The sequence below is a fragment of the Sinohyriopsis cumingii genome, chromosome 10, assembly GCF_028554795.1.
Source record: "Sinohyriopsis cumingii isolate HCF-2022 chromosome 10, ASM2855479v2, whole genome shotgun sequence".
NCBI lineage: Eukaryota > Metazoa > Mollusca > Bivalvia > Unionida > Unionidae > Sinohyriopsis > Sinohyriopsis cumingii.
The window spans coordinates 60,782,822-60,803,300 of NC_142970.1; the positions used below are offsets into that span (position 1 = coordinate 60,782,822).

Genomic DNA, 20,479 nt, shown 5'->3' on the forward strand with positions numbered 1-20,479 from the left:
TTTTTCAAATTCAGTCACTAGTCTCACATAACGTATTTAGGGATTTCACATTCAGTTACATTTATCAGATGACGTATATAAAGCATTTGCATTCAGTTACATCTATCACATGACGTACTTAAAGCATTTGCATTCAGTTCCATCTATCATATGACGTACACAAAACATGTTCATTCAGTTCCATCTATCATATGACGTACACAAAGCATTTTCATTCAGTTACATATATCATATGACGTACACAAAGCATTTTCATTCAGTTACATATATCATATGACGTACACAAAGCATTTGCATTCAGTTCCATCTATCATATGACGTACACAAATCATTTGCATTCAGTTCCATCTATCACATGACGTACACAAAGCATTTGCATTCAGTTCCATCTATCATATGACGTACACAAATTATTTGCATTCAGTTCCATCTATCATATGACGTACACAAAGCATTTGCATTCAGTTCCATCTATCACATGACGTACACAAAGCATTTGCATTCAGTTCCATCTATCATATGACGTACACAAATCATTTGCATTCAGTTCCATCTATCATATGACGTACACAAAGCATTTGCATTCAGTTCCATCTATCATATGACGTACACAAAGTATTTGCATTCAGTTCCATTGATCACATGACGTACACAAAGCATTTTCATTCAGTTACATCTATCATATGACGTAGAAAAAGCATTTGCATTCAGTTCCATCTATCATATGACGTACACAAAGCATTTACATTCAGTTCCATCTATCACATAACGTACACAAAGCATTTTCATTCAGTTACATCTATCACATGACGTACACAAAGCATTTGCATTCAGGTCCATCTATCATATGACGTACACAAAGCATTTTATTTCAGTTACAACTGTCACATGACCTACTTAAAGCATTTGCATTCATTTACATCTATCACATGACCTACTTAAAGCATTTGCATTCAGTTACATCTATCAAACGACGTGTTGCATATAGAGCTTTTACATGACGTTATTTTTTCCTATGACTAATATAGCGCTTTTCAATTCATTTATATGCTTCGTAAGACTTACTGCATAAATAGTTTTCATATTTAGTATAATGTATCATATGAGGAATTGCATATGGAGTTTACACATTCATTTGCATATAGTATCTGACGTACTGCAAATATAGAGTTTTCTGATTCACTTACACAAATCATAAAACGTATTGCATATATAATTTTCTGATTTACTTACACAAATCATATGACGTATTGCAAATATAATTTTCTGATACACTTACACGAATCATATGACGTATTGCAAACATAATGTTCTGATTCACTTACACGAACCATATGACGTATTGCATATATAATTTTCTGATTCACTTACACGAATCATATGACGTATTGCAAATATAATTTTCTGATTCACTTACACGAATCATATGACGTATTGCAAATATAATGTTCTGATTCACTTACACGAACCATATGACGTATTGCATATATAATTTTCTGATTCACTTACACGAACCATATGACGTATTGCATATATAATTTTCTGATTCACTTACACGAATCATATGACGTATTGCAAATATAATTTTCTGATTCACTTACACGAATCATATGACGTATTGCAAATATAATGTTCTGATTCACTTACACGAACCATATGACGTATTGCATATATAATTTTCTGATTCACTTACACGAATCATATGACGTATTGCATATATAATTTTCTGGTTCACTTACACGAATCATATGACGTATTGCATATATAATTTTCCGATTCACTTACACGAACCATATAACGTATTGCAAATTATAATTTTCTGATTCACTTACACAAATCATATGACGTATTGCATATATAATTTTCTGATTCGCTTACACGAATCATATGACGTATTGCATATATAATTTTCTGATTCACTTACACAAAACATAGGATGTATTGCATATATAATTTTCTGATTCACTTACACGAACCATATAACGTATTGCATATATAATTTTCTGATTCACTTACACAAAACATAGGACGTATTGCATATATAATTTTCCGATTCACTTACACGAACCATATAACGTATTGCAAATTATAATTTTCTGATTCACTTACACAAATCATAGGACGTATTGCATATATAGTTTTCTGATTCATTTACACGAACCATATAACGTATTGCAAATTATAATTTTCTGATTCACTTACACGAATGATATGACGTATTGCATATATAATTTTCTGATTCACTTACACGAATCATATGACGTATTGCATATATAGCGTTATTTTAAATAAATTCAGTTACATGTATCATTTTATGTACCACATGTATAATTTTATAAACCTATTTAATACTTCACTCCTCTCCCACCATCACATATGCAGCCAACACGAACCTCTTAGCTAAAAGTACAAACGTCATGTTGGGATATATAATTATAAGAGTATGGATATGTATTGTCAGAAACAAAGACGTCCTCTTTTATTTTTGAAAGTTCATGAAACATTTTACTTTATTTACGATGTTTCTTCGTTATTGTTATTATTTAAATACATGAATCATAATTATCTTATGAAATGCACAATTGAACATTTCTTTCCGCCGAGCAAGTAAGTCACAATATGCAATAATAAAAAATATATGAATTTCAACTACTCTTCTAGTGATTCCCGATTAGATTGTCCCTTTCGGTATGTAGAACATATAATAACATATGACCCAGTTCTCAGGTACATTAATCGATATCAAATTCTCGTGTTTCGGGCAAATAAGTCATCGGGCAAATAAGTCATCGGGCAAATAAGTCATATGCTTAATGCTAAAGCTATAGTAGCGAATATATTGACATAACTTTCTCATAGAGGAATTTGAATAAAGCAATAGTTTTCTAGAAAACAAATGTATAAGTCGATACATATCTTTAGATGAATCCATATTTCAGTTACGTAATTCATTACGTCGCCCAATATTGCGCTATGTGAAATCTAACTGGTTTAATGAATAATGATAAAATATAGTCTGTCAGTATTTTACGGGTAATTAAATATTTATGTTTATTTCTATGTATGGATTAACATATTTGGACAGACGGTGTGTCAGAACAATCCTGGTTATATAGCGCCGATGAAATGTTCATTCAGACATATCAAAGGTGAAAATGGAAAAACATCTAGGAAGCTAACCTTTCCCTTTAAATGTAGATATGTAGTCTTTCGAAATAAAATCAGAAGATCTAAAGATGGTTCTAAATATATCAAGGTTCCAATAATCGTCAGGAAGATAAGTCCCGCACACGCATGTGAATATTTTTTCTTGCAAGATGAAACGTCAAAAAAGGTCAAATGTCCAAAGTTCCGTAAAACGTATGTAAGACAAAATATGCTAAAAAGCTAGAGCCAGAAAAATATATTAATAGACTTTCTTAAACATAACACATTCTTTAAGACAATATACACGAGTAGTTTTATTACCTGGCGTGCATTAGTTTCTTGATCTGAAGCACGTAGTTTCTGATGAATAGGTCAGTGTCGAAAAACTAAGTAAAAGTGAAGACATTTTTTATCGGGTGAGGTGGCACAGAAGTTAAACCATAACTTGATACTGACTTGTGATTACGTCCTAGCACATATAAGAAATCATAAAAGTTATCATACCATCCTTTCGACAAAAATAATGATGCAAATACTTAACTCGTACATGGTTGCGCAATTGTACATATCAACTAGTTCAATGCAAAATTGGATAACCGTTCTTAAATAATCAAAATGAAGAACCAATACCGAAACAAGTGAGAAACCAAATTACACTCCTATACTACGCGCTGAAACTAGAATAGAATTGGCATACATGGATAGACAGAATTTAAACAGACTCGTAACTGAAGACCTTATTAAGCAATTATATGAATGAGAACACATTTATGCCGGTAGCACAAAGTTGTGCAATCTGTAAACGGGTTTGATCTATATCTAGCTTACATCATTATAATTAAAAATGGACAATTTTTTATTTTTGTAAATGTAAAGCTAGTGCTACGACCATATTGTCATAAACTAAGTAAGAAGAAAACACAGAACCAACAAGTTTTGTTACAATTAAACAAATAATTTAATTATCAAAGTTATAAATGAACATGTGAGAGAACGTAAAGTATTATGAAGCGAATTCAAACTAATCCTTATAAAGGTCCATGAAAGTCCTACATTAACGAAAAGTTCCGTTTAAATTTCAAAACAGGAAATGCACTGGTCCTCTAAGAACCTTGAAGTTGTCCTGAATTCCATCGAATAAATTATAACAGTTCTCAGAACAATATTTTAGTCATAATAATGAGCACTTTCTGTTTCCACTGAATAGTAAAAACAAATATTTTTCCTCTCGAATAATGTTTAAATACAACATAAAACATATCTGCAGACTTATAATAGGATCACAAGAATTGTGAATGACTACAAAATCAGTGCGACTATATTTCGCAATAGACCCCACGCGATGCGTGAAACTAATCTATTTATGTGACTTAGCCGGACCAATGATATGTTACTGAATTCTTCCAAAAACGTCAAAACCGCATAAATTAACTCAGTAAGTCTTATCATTAAAATTATTTATTATTAATTGTCAAAGAATACGAAAACATCTATTTATAGATCCTGTGTGATATTATGCTCTTAACAGACTTCGATCACTAATGTAAAATTCAACTAAGTATATTCTGTAGAATTTACAGCCATGAATACAATTTATAAAAATTAGATAAAATCATGTATCATGAGTTAAAAGAAATATAGATATACATAACAGTGATGGTTTGACTTATTGAAGAAACCCGCCCCAGAAACAGAGTAAGTAATAATCAATTCAGCAGATATATTCCAATAATTAACATAAGAACATGTCATTTTCAAGTTCATTTTTAATGTTTGGGTTAAGATTGCAAAACTAAAAAGGTAAGACCGAAATATGCAAGATTTATTCAGTTCGCAATGGACAAAGTAAGACCGATAATTTCAAGACCTGTACAGTTCACAGTGGATACAGTAAGACCGATAATTTCAAGACCTGTACAGTTCACAGTGGATAAAGTAACACCGATAATTTCAAGACCTGTACAGTTCACAGTGGATAAAGTAAGACCGAAAGTTGCAAGAACTGTACAGTTCTCAAAGGACGAACTTAAGTCCAAAGTGTACAAGACCTGTAGAGTTCGCAGGTGATGAAATTAGGACCAATATACCGAACAACAACGAAACATGCAAATCCGTATTGGTTTCATAATTGATGGGCTGATGAAAGAAGGCAAACATAAGTGAGAGAGACCTCCATGATTATAGATGGCTTTAGACCAGCCAACAAACCAGCTGTCCTAAATTTCAGTGATGAAATGTTTACAGGGAAAGTTACATATCGAAGAGGTTTGGCACCTTAATATTTTAGGAAAGCCATTCACCTTCATGAATTCATGTACAGTTGGATTTAAAACTAAACAATTATACACAAAACTATATTGTTTGAACCAAATCAGTGGATCAGATCGTACATTTAACCAAATACAATCCTGATGCTAAAAAGTTAACAATGATGTAGAGGAAGACGTCATGAAAGTAATAAATAACGCATTATTCAAGAAACAGATGGAGATTTTGAGGAACAGAATAAACGTACCAATAAACAAGAAATGTATTTACTCAGGTCAGAAATTTCTGAGATACATAGCGTAAAACAAGAAACAAAAAGGTTTTAAAAGTACCCATGTATGCATATGAATAAAACTATTGTATGTATATGAGGGAAAGCAGTCTATATATATGAGGATCTATATATATAAGGGCAAGTAATCTATGTACATGAAGATAAGCATTATATGGATATGAGGACAAGCATTGTATGGATATGTGGACAAACAGTGTATGTATGAGGACAAGCAGTCTGTATATACGAGGACAAGCATTAAGTGTATATAAGGACAGTCTATATATATATGAGGACAAGCATTGTATGTAGGCAGTCTATGTATACGAGGACAGTCATCGTATATATATGAAGACAATTATTATATGTATATGAGGACAATCATTGTATGTATATGAGAACAAGCATTGTATGTATATGAGAACAATCACTGTATGTATATGAGGACAGGCAGTATATGTATATGAGAACAATCATTACATTTATGTGAGGACAATTGTAGTATGTGTATGAGGACAAGCATTGTACCTATATGATGACAAGCATTGTGTATATGAGGACAGACAGTCTATGTATATGAGGACAAGCATTGCATGCAAGTATATGAGGACAGGCAGTCTATGCATATGAGGACAAGCATTGCATGCAAGTATATGAGGACAGGCAGTCTATGTATATGAGGACAAGCATTGCATGCAAGTATATGAGGACAGGCAGTCTATGTATATGAGGACAAGCATTGCATGCAAGTATATGAGGACAGGCAGTCTATGCATATGAGGACAAGCATTGCATGCAAGTATATGAGGACAGGCAGTCTATGTATATGAGTAGGATCATTGTATAGATGAGGACAGTCTATGTATATGATGACAAGCATTGCATGTATGTGATGACAAGCAGTCCATGCATATCAGGACAATCACTGTATGTATATGAGCACAACCATTATATGGGTATGAAGACACGCATTGTATGCATATGTGGCATCATCCCTGGCGTACTGTAAATCAGATATAGATACGGTAAATTAGATAGTAAATCAGAGATACGGTAAATCAGATAGTAAATCAGAGATACGGTAAATCAGATAGTAAATCAGAGATACGGTAAATCAGATAGTAAATCAGATAGAGATACGGTAAATCAGATTGTAAATCAGATAGAGATACGGTAAATCAGAGATACGGTAAATCAGATACAGATACGGTAAATCAGTAAATCAGAGATACGGTAAATCAGATAGAGATAATATCAGGAACATTACATGCTTATGCAATCAATTTAGTCCCGCTTATGCGAATACGATTTATTCAGTGCTGTAAAGCGTCAAAAAGCTCCAGTTATTTCAAAATAAAAGCATCGTGTCAATATTGGTGTCACTTTTGAAATGAGAATAAAAAAGAATATCCCTTTTGTGGTAAGTTATATATTTCTTCAATTCCTTTTTCCTCTTACACTTGGATCATATCAAATGTCACACATATTTCTTAATGCCACAAATTAAAAGCGTGCTTTAAACTACTTCTAAATGAATTTTAGCAAATAATATTTGAAAATATTGCTCTAACACAAGCAGGATGCACGTAACTATGCAACAATGACCGTAGACGTGACTGAGCAAATATTTATAAATCCGGTTGCTCTCCAAAAATGTGATATTAGTAATGCTGCAGAAATGTTTACAACATTGTACCTTAGAATATGTATACTACAGTAGCTATGCCATGAAAACATGTCTATAACAGTAACATTGGAAATGAAAATATGTCTACTGCAGTAACTGTAAAATGAGAATATGTATAATAGAATAAATATAAAATGAAAGTATATCTAACACAGAAGCATTAACATGAGAATGTTTAATACAGTAACTGTAGAATGAGAATATGTCTAATACAGTAACTGTAAGATGATATTGTCTAATACACTAACTGTAGCATGAGATTGTCTAATACAGTAACTGTAGAATGAGAATATGTCTAATACAGTAACTGTATCATGCTGATAAGTCTAATACAGAAACTGTACAACGAGAATATGTCTAGTACAGTAACTGTAAGATGATATTGTCTAATACAGTAACTGTAGCATGAGATTGTCTAATACAGTAACTGTAGAATGAGAATAATGTCTAATACAGTAACTGTAGCATGCTGATAAGTCTAATACAGAAACTGTACAAAGAGAATATGTTTAGTACAGTAACTGTAAGATGATATTGTCTAATACAGTAACTGTAACATGAGATTGTATAATACAATAACTGTAGCATGAGAATATGTCTAATACAGTAACTGTACAACGAGAATATGTCAAATACAGTAACTGTAAGATGAGATTGTATACTACAGTAACTGTAGCATGAGATTGTCTAATACAGTAACTGTACAATGAGAATATGTCTAATACAGTAACTGTAGCATGCTGATAAGTCTAATACAGAAACTGTACAACGAGAATATGTCTAGTACAGTAACTGTTAAGATGATATTGTCTAATACAGTAACTGTACAATGAGAATATGTCTAATACAGTAACTGTAGCATGCTGATAAATCTAATACAGAAACTGTACAACGAGAATATGTCTAGTACAGTAACTGTTAAGATGATATTGTCTAATACAGTAACTGTAACATTAGATACAGTAACTGTAACATGAGATTGTCTAATACAGTAACTGTACAATAAGAATATGTCTAATACAGTAACTGTAGCATGCTAATAAGTCTAATACAGAAACTGTACAACGAGAATATGTCTAATACAGTAACTGTAAGATGATATTGTCTAAAACAGTAACTGTAACATGAGAATGTCTAATACAGTAACTGTAACATGAGATTGTCTAATACGGTAACTGTAGAACGAGTTTATGTCTAATACAGTAACTGTAGCATGCTAGTAAGTGTAATACAGAAACTGTACAACGAGAATATGTCTAATAAAGTAACTGTAACATGAGATTGTCTAATACAGTAACTGTAGAACGAGTTTATGTCTAATACAGTAACTGTAGCATGCTAATAAGTATAATACAGAAACTGCCACAATGAGAATATATCTAATACAGTAATTGTGACATGAGATTGTCTGATACAGTAACTGTAGAACGAGAATATGTCTAATACAGTAACTGTAGCATGCTAATAAGTGTAATACAGAAACTGTACAACGAGAATATGTCTAATACAGTAACTGTAACATGAGATTGTTTAATACAGCAATTGTAGAACGAGTTTATGTCTTATACAGTAACTGTAGCATGCTAATAAGTATAATACAGAAACTGCCACAACTAGAATATATCTAATACAGTAACTGTGACATGAGATTGTCTAATACAGTAACTGTAGAACGAGAATATATCTAATACAGTAACTGTAGAACGAGAATATGTCTAATACAGTAACTGTAACATGAGATTGTCTAATACAGTAACTGTAGAACGAGAATATGTCTAATACAGTAATTGTAACATGCTAATAAGTCTAATACAGAAACTTTACAACGCGAATATGAATAACACAGTAACTGTAACATGAGATTGTCTAATACAGTAACTGTAGAACGAGTTTATGTCTTATACAGTAACTGTAGCATGCTAATAAGTATAATACAGAAACTGTACAACGAGAATATGTCTAATACAGTAACTGTAACATGAGATTGTCTAATAAAGTAACTGTAGAACGAGTTTATGTCTAATACAGTAACTGTAGCATGCTAATAAGTATAATACAGAAACTGTCACAACGAGAATATATCTAATACTGTAACTGTGACATGAGATTATCTAATACAGTAACTGTAGAACGAGAATATGTCTAATACAGTAACTGTAGCATGCTAATAAGTATAATACAGAAACTGTTCAACGAGAATATGTCTAATAAAGTAACTGTAACATGAGATTGTCTAATACAGTAACTGTAGAACGAGTTTATGTCTTATACAGTAACTGTAGCATGCTAATAAGTGTAATACAGAAACTGTATAATGAGAATATGTCTAATACAGTAACTGTAACATGCTAATAAGTATAATACAGAAACTGTACAACGAGAATATGAATAATACAGTAACTGTAACATGAGATTGTCTAATACAGTAACTGTAGAACGAGTTTATGTCTTATACAGTAACTGTAGCATGCTAATAAGTATAATACAGAAACTGCCACAACTAGAATATATCTAATACTGTAACTGTGACATGAGATTGTCTAATACAGTAACTGTAGAACGAGAATATTTATAATACAGTAACTGTATCGTGAGATTGTCTAATACAGTAACTGTAACATGAGAATGTATAATACAGTAACTTTAGCATGCTGATAAGTCTAATACAGAAATTGTAGAACGAGTTTATGTCTAATACAGTACTGTAGCATGCTGATAAGTCTAATAAAGAAACTGTACTATAAGAATATGTCTAATACAGTAACTGTAACATGAGATTGTCTAATACAGTAACTTTAGCATGCTGATAAGTCTAATACAGAAATTGTAGAACGAGTTTATGTCTAATACAGAACTGTAGCATGCTAATAAGTCTAATAAAGAAACTGTACTATAAGAATATGTCTAATACAGTAACTGTAACATGAGATTGTCAAATACAGTAACTGTAGCATGCTGATAAGTCTAATACAGAAACTGTAGAACGAGAATATGTCAAATACAGTAAGTGTGGCATGCTGATAATTCTAATACAGAATCTGTACAACGAGAATATGTCTAATACAGTATCTGTAACATGGGATTGTCTAATGTGGTAACTGTAACATGCGAATATGTCTAATACAGTAAATGTAACATGGGATTGTCTACTACAGTAACTGTATGATGAGAATATGAATAATACAGTAACTGTAAGATGATATTGTCTAATACAGTAACTGTAGAACGAGAATATGTCTAATACCGTAACTGTAACATGGTAGTGTCTAATACAGTAACCGTAGCATGAAAATATGTCTAATGCAGTAACTGTAACATGAGATGGTCTAATACAGTAACTGTAGCAGGCTGATAAGTCTAATACAGAAACTGTACATCGAGAATATGTCTAATACAGTACTGTAGCATGCTGATAAGTCTAATACAGAAACTGTACAACGAGAATATGTATACTACAGTAACTGTAGCATGCTGATAAGTCTAATACAGTAATTGTACAACGAGAATATGTCTAATACAGTAACTGTAGCACGCTGATATATCTAATACAGAAACTGTAGAACGAGAATATGTCTAATACAGTAACTGTATCATGCTGATAAGTCTAATATAGAAACTGTACAACGAGAATATGTCTAATACAGTAACTGTAACATGATATTGTCTAATACAGTAACTGTAGAACGAGATTGTCTAATACAGTAACTGTAGGATGGGAATATGTCTAATACAGTAGCTGTAGAACCTGTAGAACGAGAATATATCTACTGCAGTAACTGTAACATGGGATTGTCTAATACAGTAACTGTAACATGAGATTGTCTAATATAGTAACTGTAAGATGAGATTGTCTAATACAGTAACTGTATAACGAGAATATGTCTAATACAGTATCTGTAACATGGGATTGTCTAATACAGTAACTGTGAGATGAGAATATGAATAATACAGTAACTGTAAGATGATATTGTCTAATACAGTAACTGTGGAACGAGAATATGTCTAATACCATAACTGAAACATGGGATTGTCTAATACAGTATCTATAACATGAGATTGTCTAATACAGTAACTGTGACATGAGATTGTCTAATACGGTAACTGTAGCTTGAGAATATGTCTAATACAGTAACTGTAAGATCAGAATATGAATAATACAGCAAATGTAAAATGATATTGTCTAATACAGTAACTGTAGAACGAGAATATGCCTAATACCGTAACTGTAACATGGGATTGTCTAATACAGTAACCATAGCATGAGAATATGTCTAATACGGTAACTGTAACATAAAATTGTCTAATACAGTAACTGTAGCATAGGAATATGTCTAATACAGTAACTGTAGAACGAGAATATGTCTGATACAGTAACTGTGGCATAGGAATATGTCTAATACAGTAACTGTAGAACAAGAATATGTCTAATACAGTAACTGTAGCATGATATTGTCTAATACAGTAACTGTAGCATGAGAATATGTCTAATACCGTAACTGTAATATGGTATTGTCTGATACAGTAACTGTAACATGAGGTTGTCTAATACAGTAACTGTAAGATGAGAATATGATTAATACAGTAACTATAGAACGAGAATATGTCTAATACAGTAACAGTAAGATTATGTCTAATGCATTAACAGTAATATGAGAATAGGTCTAATACAGTAAATATAACATGAGAATATGTATAATGCAGTAAGTGTACAAAAATGTATAAAACAGAAACTATAATATGATAATAAGTCTAATACAGTAACTGTAGAACGAGAATATGTCTAATACAGTAACTGTAAGATGAGATTATGTCTAATACGGTAACTGTAAAATGAGAATATTTCTAACATGGTAACTGTAAAATGAGAATATGTCTGATACGGTAACTGTAAAATGAGAATATATCTAATACGGTAACTGTAAAATTAGAATATTTCTAACACGGTATATAAAAATGTAATATGAGAAAATGTATAATGCAGTGATGTTAAAGGTAAAATATGTATAAGTAGCAGCTGTAACATATATATGTGTGTATGTGTGTGTGTATGTGTATGTGTGTGTATGTGTAGGTGTGTGTAGGTGTTAGTATGTGTGTCTGTATGTTTGCGTGTGTATGTGTGTGTATGTGGATGTGTGTGCATGTGTGTGTGATTTTGATTTTTAACGTAGCTTTAACAATTTTTCAGTCATATCGCTACGATGTCTGCAGTCTGGCAGTTTATAGTGATGTCTAGCACTGGGGCATCATGCCGCAGACATGTAGCATGATGTCTCACCCAGTCCCATTATCCTGACACCAGGCCGACCTGTCCTAACACTAACTTCTTAATGCTGAGCGCCAAGCGAGGCAGCTGTTAGTACCATTTTTACAAGTCTTTGGTATGACTCGGCCGGAGTTCGAACAAACAAATTTAGGGTCTAAACATTAGCTATTGCGTTAAGTTTTCCTTCATATGGATAGCGATCTCATCCAGCCTGATTTATTCTACATACTGATTTTTGTCTTAAATATTTGTTTGGCAAAATTCTGTTCCATGATTGACATTCTGGATCTGGTCCATGGTACGATTACGCTAGAGTATGCATCGCCTGTCACCAATGATAGGGATCAATATATTGAATGTCACTCTAAAATTACGTTGTACACATTCCAATCCATACATGGAATTGGCATTAATTTCCAGGCCAGGTCGACCGCCCGATCCATACATGTCATTGGCATTAATTGACAGACCGGGTCCTCTGTCCAATCCATATATATCATTGAAATTAATTGCCAGGCCGGGTCGACCTTCCAATCCATACATATCATTGACATTAATTGTCAGACCGGGTCAACCATCCAATCCATACATGTCATTGGCATTAATTGCCAGGCCGGGTCGACCGTCTAATCCATACATGTCATTGGCATTAATTGCCACACCGTATCTACTATCCAATCCATACATGTCATACGGATCAATATATTGTATTCTAACATTGTTGTCACTCTAAAATTACGTTGTACACATTCCAATCCATACATGTCATTGACATTAATTGCCAGACTGGGTCGACCGTCCAATCCATACATGTCATTGACATTATTTGCCAGACTGGGTCGACCGTCCAATCCATACATGTCATTGACATTATTTACCAGACTGGGTCGACCGTCCAATCCATACATGTCATTGACATTAATTGCCAGACTGGGTCGACCGTCCAATCCATACATGTCATTGAGATTATTTGCCAGACTGGGTCGACCGTCCAATCCATACATGTCATTGACATTAATTGTCAGGACGGGTCGACCGGCATGGTGTGTTCTTGAGCAGGACACTTCATTACCCCAACTGCATCAGCAACATATTATGTTTCATTTCTTTATGTGCTATGAAACACCAATCAATCAATCAATCAATCAATCAATCAATCAAATGTCAACGCTCTGTCTTGATTGTGCATAGTCCAATTGAACTTTTCTTCAAAGACCACCCGTACTGGCAAAAAAATAATTGTCTCTGAAAACAGGTTGTTTCTAATGACAGGTCGCAACAATATATAAAGAATAAATGTGTGCATTACAAACGTGATCTCTTAAGACAGAGGATATCGCATGGCAGTGATCTCTTCAAACATGCCTTGCTGTGTTAGCCAAAAAATATGGTGTGTGGGAATGCAGTCGTAATTAATTGCAGTGTTATTCTTTCATCCAAGGTCCATCTACTTGGCGTCTGTGGTAGACACGGAGTTGAAGAATGATGTTAACAGCTCCAGCTCGCTACACACGATATTTGCTCCACTTGACGTTTACATCAACAATATGCCCGATTATGGGCAGGTACCCCTATTCCAGGATACGGGATTACTGAAATTGGTAGGTTTCTTTTCTCCTCACTTTAGTTCAAGCGTGCTTTAATATCGTAATCATTAGCACTTGATTTTCAGTGTATAATAAAGTAACAAATAATATTAAACAAGTTTATTAACATTTTAATTTTCATGACGTAGTTTTTTCGAAAGACACTTGTGTGTATGTGAATGAATGAAGAAATTTCAGGCCTTCTGAGAAAAAGAAATGTAAACAAATGTTCAGCAAACCTTCAGGAAAAGCAAGAACAAAAGCAGGAACTCCAATCCCACAAAATATAGATTTAAAACTTATCAACGGACTGATAGGAGCTGTAAATTATATTTTTTGTCATATTCAATATGTAAATTGATTTGTTAGCAATTGAAAATGAACAATAAATATCTTCAGGTGTTCTGGGCCCATGTTGTTGAAAATAAAGCATTTTGCATTCCGGAAGTTGGCGACATCCCACAAGTCGACGCAAAGGCTGGGAATTTGTCATTCACGAGATACAACGGTCAAGGTAATATTTTAATTATCTGTCATACAACATTTGTCCTTCACGAGATACAACGGACAAGGTAATCTTGTAATTATCAATACAACATTTGTCCTTCACGAGATACAACGGACAAGGTAATCTTAAAATTAGCAATACATTTGTCCTTCACGAGATACAACGGACAAGGAAATCTTGTAATTATCAATATAACCAATAGCAACAACAACAACGGCGATTACAGTATTCATGACGCAAACAATGATGATGACAATGACAATTATGATGACAACAACGATGATAACAATTTGGACAATATGAATTAAGATTACGAAAATAGTGATAACGAGGGAGACTATAATGAGCTCATATTCACACCTTCCATGCTATAAAATTGATGGGGTTTTTTCTTTAAATTGAAGCTAACGATATTGAACATGAATTTTTTTCAGTGTATGTGTATAACAATGGAGTCCGGGCTCAGATTGTGATGGCCAATATTCCGTTGGTTAATGGCGTGATACATGTTTTAGACAATCTGCTATTCTACAAGTACAGATCTATTACACAAATGGTGGGAATACTACCAGAAACAAGGTAACATCCTTCTATTTTTGTGTCTCCCATTTACAAATTAAAACTTAAAGACAACATGAATGTGAAGGAACATATGATATTTATTAGTTAGAATATAGTACAGTCAGGGATACGAAAAAGATACATTGATTATAGGAAATTAAACAAACAAGGCATTTTTAGAAAATAGCATAGTCAGGTATACGAAAGGGATACATAGATTATAGAAAAGGTTTTATTTAATTGCTGATCACTTTATCCATATAGTATCGATCACTTTATCCATATATTATCGATCATTTTATCCATATAGTATCTGTAAAGCATATGAATATGAATAATATTTTGTCTTTGGATTAGTTTTGTGACTTTGAATAATTTTTTGTGATTTTGAAAAAAAATGATTAATTTTTTAAAGAACTTACGAATTTGTTGGATATTACGATGTGTCATAAATTATACATAATAAATATCTTATGCTGAATTTTATTGAATTTTATATAAGTTGCACAGTGAACAACTTTAAATAGTAATTACAATAGAACTTTCTTCACGTTAACATATACATATATTTCTTGCACTGAATGGTAATCTGAGAAAACGTTAATCCTAATTAGTATAATATATATATATATATATATATATATATATATATATATATATATATATATATATATATATATATATATATATATCCTAATTAGTATATATATATATATATATATATATATATATATATATATATATATATATATATATATATATATATATATATATATATATATATATATATATATATATATATGTGTGTGTGTGTGTGTGTGTGTGTGTGTGTGATTTGAATAATGAGTTCGATTTTTGATATTTGAAACAATATATTCACGTAAATAGATAGTTCTTTTGTAGACCTAATATCCATATTAGTGAGTGTAACTTTTTCAGCGTTTCTGCAGCACACTTAAACCAAACAAACACACAGATCAAGACGGTGTTGAGAACGGGCACCAAGCTTACTATGTTTGTACCTATGGACGAGGCCTATGCCAAGTTACCCTTTAGACAGCAGGAGATTCTTATTCAGAATGTGACGCGGTTGAGCGAGGTATCTCACATTCATCACACAAGTATCACTGACATCCAACCAATTGAGTTCGCCATTTGTACGAAACATCTATAACAAATAAAATAGGAATCTCACCATTATGTAACCCTTATCCTGACATCCAAACACAAACGTTATCTCAGCTAATATAACCTTAAAGTTCTAACCATAACATCCAAACATTAACCATAGCTCAACCACTATAACCCTATAGCCCTAACTACAACATCCAAACATGAACCATACCTCAATCACTACAACCCTATAGCCCTAACTACAACATCCAAACATGAACCATACCTCAATCACTAAACCCTATGGCCCTAACCATAACATCCAAACATTAACCATACCTCAACCACTAAACCCTATGGCCCTAACCATAACATGCAAACATGACAGTAATTCAACCAGTATAATATATTCGACTTGCAAAGATAAGATGAATGAGACATTCTGAGAACAACTAATGTTTTCACTTCAGTAAAATATGACGACGGCACAAGTTCAGAATATTAAAAATTTATACCAGTTTTACACCGTCTATTTTCAGTATACCTCATGATGAAGTGCCCTCAGCTAGCTTGAACGTATATTAAAACTGAGCTTACTTTCTCTGAATTGGAATATAATGTGTTGCAATATAAACGGTCTAAATATTAACTAATGATATAATTGGTGTTATTTTGGCAGTTATATAAGGGAAAGTATAGTTTAGAAGTACTCCAAATTAGTAATCTGATACTGTGTAGCTTGAAAGTTAGAGGGATGCTCATCATTGTTCGACATTGGCATAACGTTTTGAATACAATTGAAGATTTAATGTATCAAAGGTTGACCATCCCATCAAATATCTTTGGTCCCTTTTAATTTTGTTGTGTTTATCCTGCCAAAACACATTTTGATTATCTTCAAAATCTTTATTACCATTACAAAGCATAATAATAACAAGTCCACGTTTGCGCGTCAAATGACTTCAAATATATTGCATTCGTTCGAAGTGCATCTTCTTTATCGACTTTTTCGTCCCTATGGGGTTTACGGAAAGAAAAAATCATTATCAATGCGCATATAAATACACACACACACACACACACACACACACACACACACATATATATATATATATATATATATATATATATATATATATATATATATATATATATATATATATATATATATATATATATATATATATCGGTTGTTGTTTTCAATCCGGCACAGACAGAAAATAATAAAAAATAGAAAACTAAAGAAGGTTTCTTAATATAAATACCATTGTGCATGTACAGATAATGCATATTACTGTATACAGATCGTACCCTGGCTCATGTAGCGTACACACATTAGCCATTACATACTAAGCTGGTAAATGAATATCTACGCTTTATATAACATTCATAAATAAACATAACAGCAGACAACCATTGCTCATCCAATGTAATGCCATTTACTACTCAAGCAATTTCATGTAAGTTTATCTATCAAGCAATGCAATTATATCACATGAGAAATTGGAAGGAACTTTATTACACGGCTAGTAATGTAAAGTAATATTAGTACATGAACAATCTAAGATAATGGTCATGCCTTGTACATTTCTGCAGGTATTTGGCAGCCATATTGTCCAGGCAGTGATTTACACGGACGGACTGTATGATGGGGCAAGTTATTACACTATCCATGGGGACGAACTTAAAATACTCAGAAAAAACAACGGTAACCAGTATTCTCTCTCTCTCTCTCTCTCTCTCTCTCTCTCTCTCTGAGTAATCGGTATAATTGCCTGAGAAATTCCTTCGCTCACTGGAAATTATTGTTATACAAAAGCTCCATGCGCAATATTATTTAGTGAAATATCTCAAAATACCAATAAATGTTTCAAGATGTTGCTATTCCTTTTCTCAAAAACAAAAACAGTTAGATTGATCACTTTCTCCAGAAACTGATTATATTCTCGAAAGCAATATATTTTGATTTATTACTTTCATCAAAAACTGATTATATCATCAGATGCAGTTTTCAGTCAATCTGGTGTATTATGATAGGTAATAATTACATTACACTTGTTGTATTATAACAGGTAATACTTGCATTACACTTGTATTATAATAGATAATAAATACATTATCCTTGTTGTATTATAATAGGTAATAATTGCATTACTTGTATTATAACAGGTAATACTTACATCACACTTGCATTATAATAGGTAATAATTACATTCCACTTGTATTATAATAGGTAATAATTACATTACACTTGTTGTATTATAATAGGTAATAATTACATTACACTTGTTGTATTATAATAGGTAAAAATTACATAACACTTGTATTATTATAGGTAACAATTACATTACACTTGTATTACAATAGGTAATAAATACACTACACTTGTATAATAATACGTAATAATTACATTACACTTGTATTATAATAGGTGATAATTACATTACACTTGTATTATAATAGGTAATAATTACATTACACTTGTTGTATTATAATAGGTAATAATTACATTACACTTGAATTATAATAGGTAATAATTACATTACACTTGCTGTATTATAATAGGTAATAATTACATTACACTTGTATTATTATAGGTAACAATTACATTACACTTGTATTACAATAGGTAATAAATACATTACACTTGTATTATAATAGGTAACAATTACATTACACTTGTCATATTATAATAGGCAATACTTATATTACACTTGTTCTATTATAATAGGTAATAGTTACATTACACTTGTTGTATTATAATAGGTAATACTTACATTACACTTGTATTATAATAGGCAATAATTACATTCCACTTGTTGTATTATAATAGCTAAAAATTACATTACACTTGTATTATAATAGGTAATAATTACATTCCACTTGTATTATAATAGGTAATAATTACATTACACTTGTTATATTATAAAAGGTAAAAATTACATTACGCTTGTATTATAATAGGTAATAATTACATTCCACTTGTATTATAATAGGTAATAATTACATTACACATGTTACATTATAATAGGTAATAAATACATTACACTTGTATTATAATAGGTAATAATTACATTACACTTGTATTATCATAGGCAATAAATACAATAAACTTGTATTATAATAGGTAATAATTACATTACACTTGTTATATTATAATAGGTAATACTTACATTACACTTGTTCTATTATAATAGGTAATAGTTACATTACGCTTGTTGTATTATAATAGGTAATGCTTACATTACACTTGTATTATAATAGGTAATAATTACATTCCACTTGTATTATAATAGGTAATAATTGCATTACACTTGTTATATTATAATAGGTAAAAATTACATTACGCTTGTATTATAATAGGTAATAATTACATTCCACTTGTATTATAATAGGTAATAATTACATTACACTTGTTATATTATAATAGGTAAAAATTACATTACCCTTGTATTATAATAGGTAATAATTACATTCCACTTGTATTATAATAGGTAATAATTACATTCCACTTGTATTAGAATAGGTAATAATTACATTGCACTTGTTATATTATAATAGGTAATAAATACATTACACTTGTATTATAATAGGTAATAATTACATTACACTTGTATTATTATAGGTAATAAATACATTAAACTTGTATTATAATAGGTAATAATTACATTACACTTGTATTATTATAGGTAATAAATACATTAAACTTGTATTATAATAGGTAATAGTTACATTATGCTTGTTGTATTATAATAGGTAATACTTACATTACACTTGTATTATAATAAGTAATAATTACATTCCACTTGTATTATAGTAGGTAAATATTACATTACACTTGTATTATGATAGCTAATAATTACATTCCACTTGTATTATAACAGGTAATAATTACATTACACTTGTTATATTATAATAGGTAATACTTATATTACACCTGTTCTATTATAATAGGTAATAGTTACATTACACTTGTATTATAATAGGTAATAATTACATTACACTTGTATCATAATAGGTAAAAATTACATTCCACTTGTATTATAATAGGAAAAAATTACATTACACT

The 20,479-nt window shown here is 31.4% G+C and overlaps 1 protein-coding gene across 3 annotated transcripts in view; it reads left to right on the forward strand.

Moving 5' to 3' along the window:
• Positions 1 to 20,479, forward strand: part of LOC149790225 (uncharacterized) — a 190,991-nt gene that overhangs the window by 135,553 nt on the left and 34,959 nt on the right. For all 3 annotated transcript variants that reach the window (XM_089972247.1, XM_089972246.1, XM_089972248.1), the window contains 5 exons: positions 14,084 to 14,243; positions 14,628 to 14,742; positions 15,171 to 15,315; positions 16,237 to 16,396; positions 18,007 to 18,118. In XM_089972247.1, coding sequence (XP_089828373.1) covers positions 14,084 to 14,243; positions 14,628 to 14,742; positions 15,171 to 15,315; positions 16,237 to 16,396; positions 18,007 to 18,118 — 692 coding nt within the window. The remainder of the gene's footprint in view (positions 1 to 14,083; positions 14,244 to 14,627; positions 14,743 to 15,170; positions 15,316 to 16,236; positions 16,397 to 18,006; positions 18,119 to 20,479) is intronic.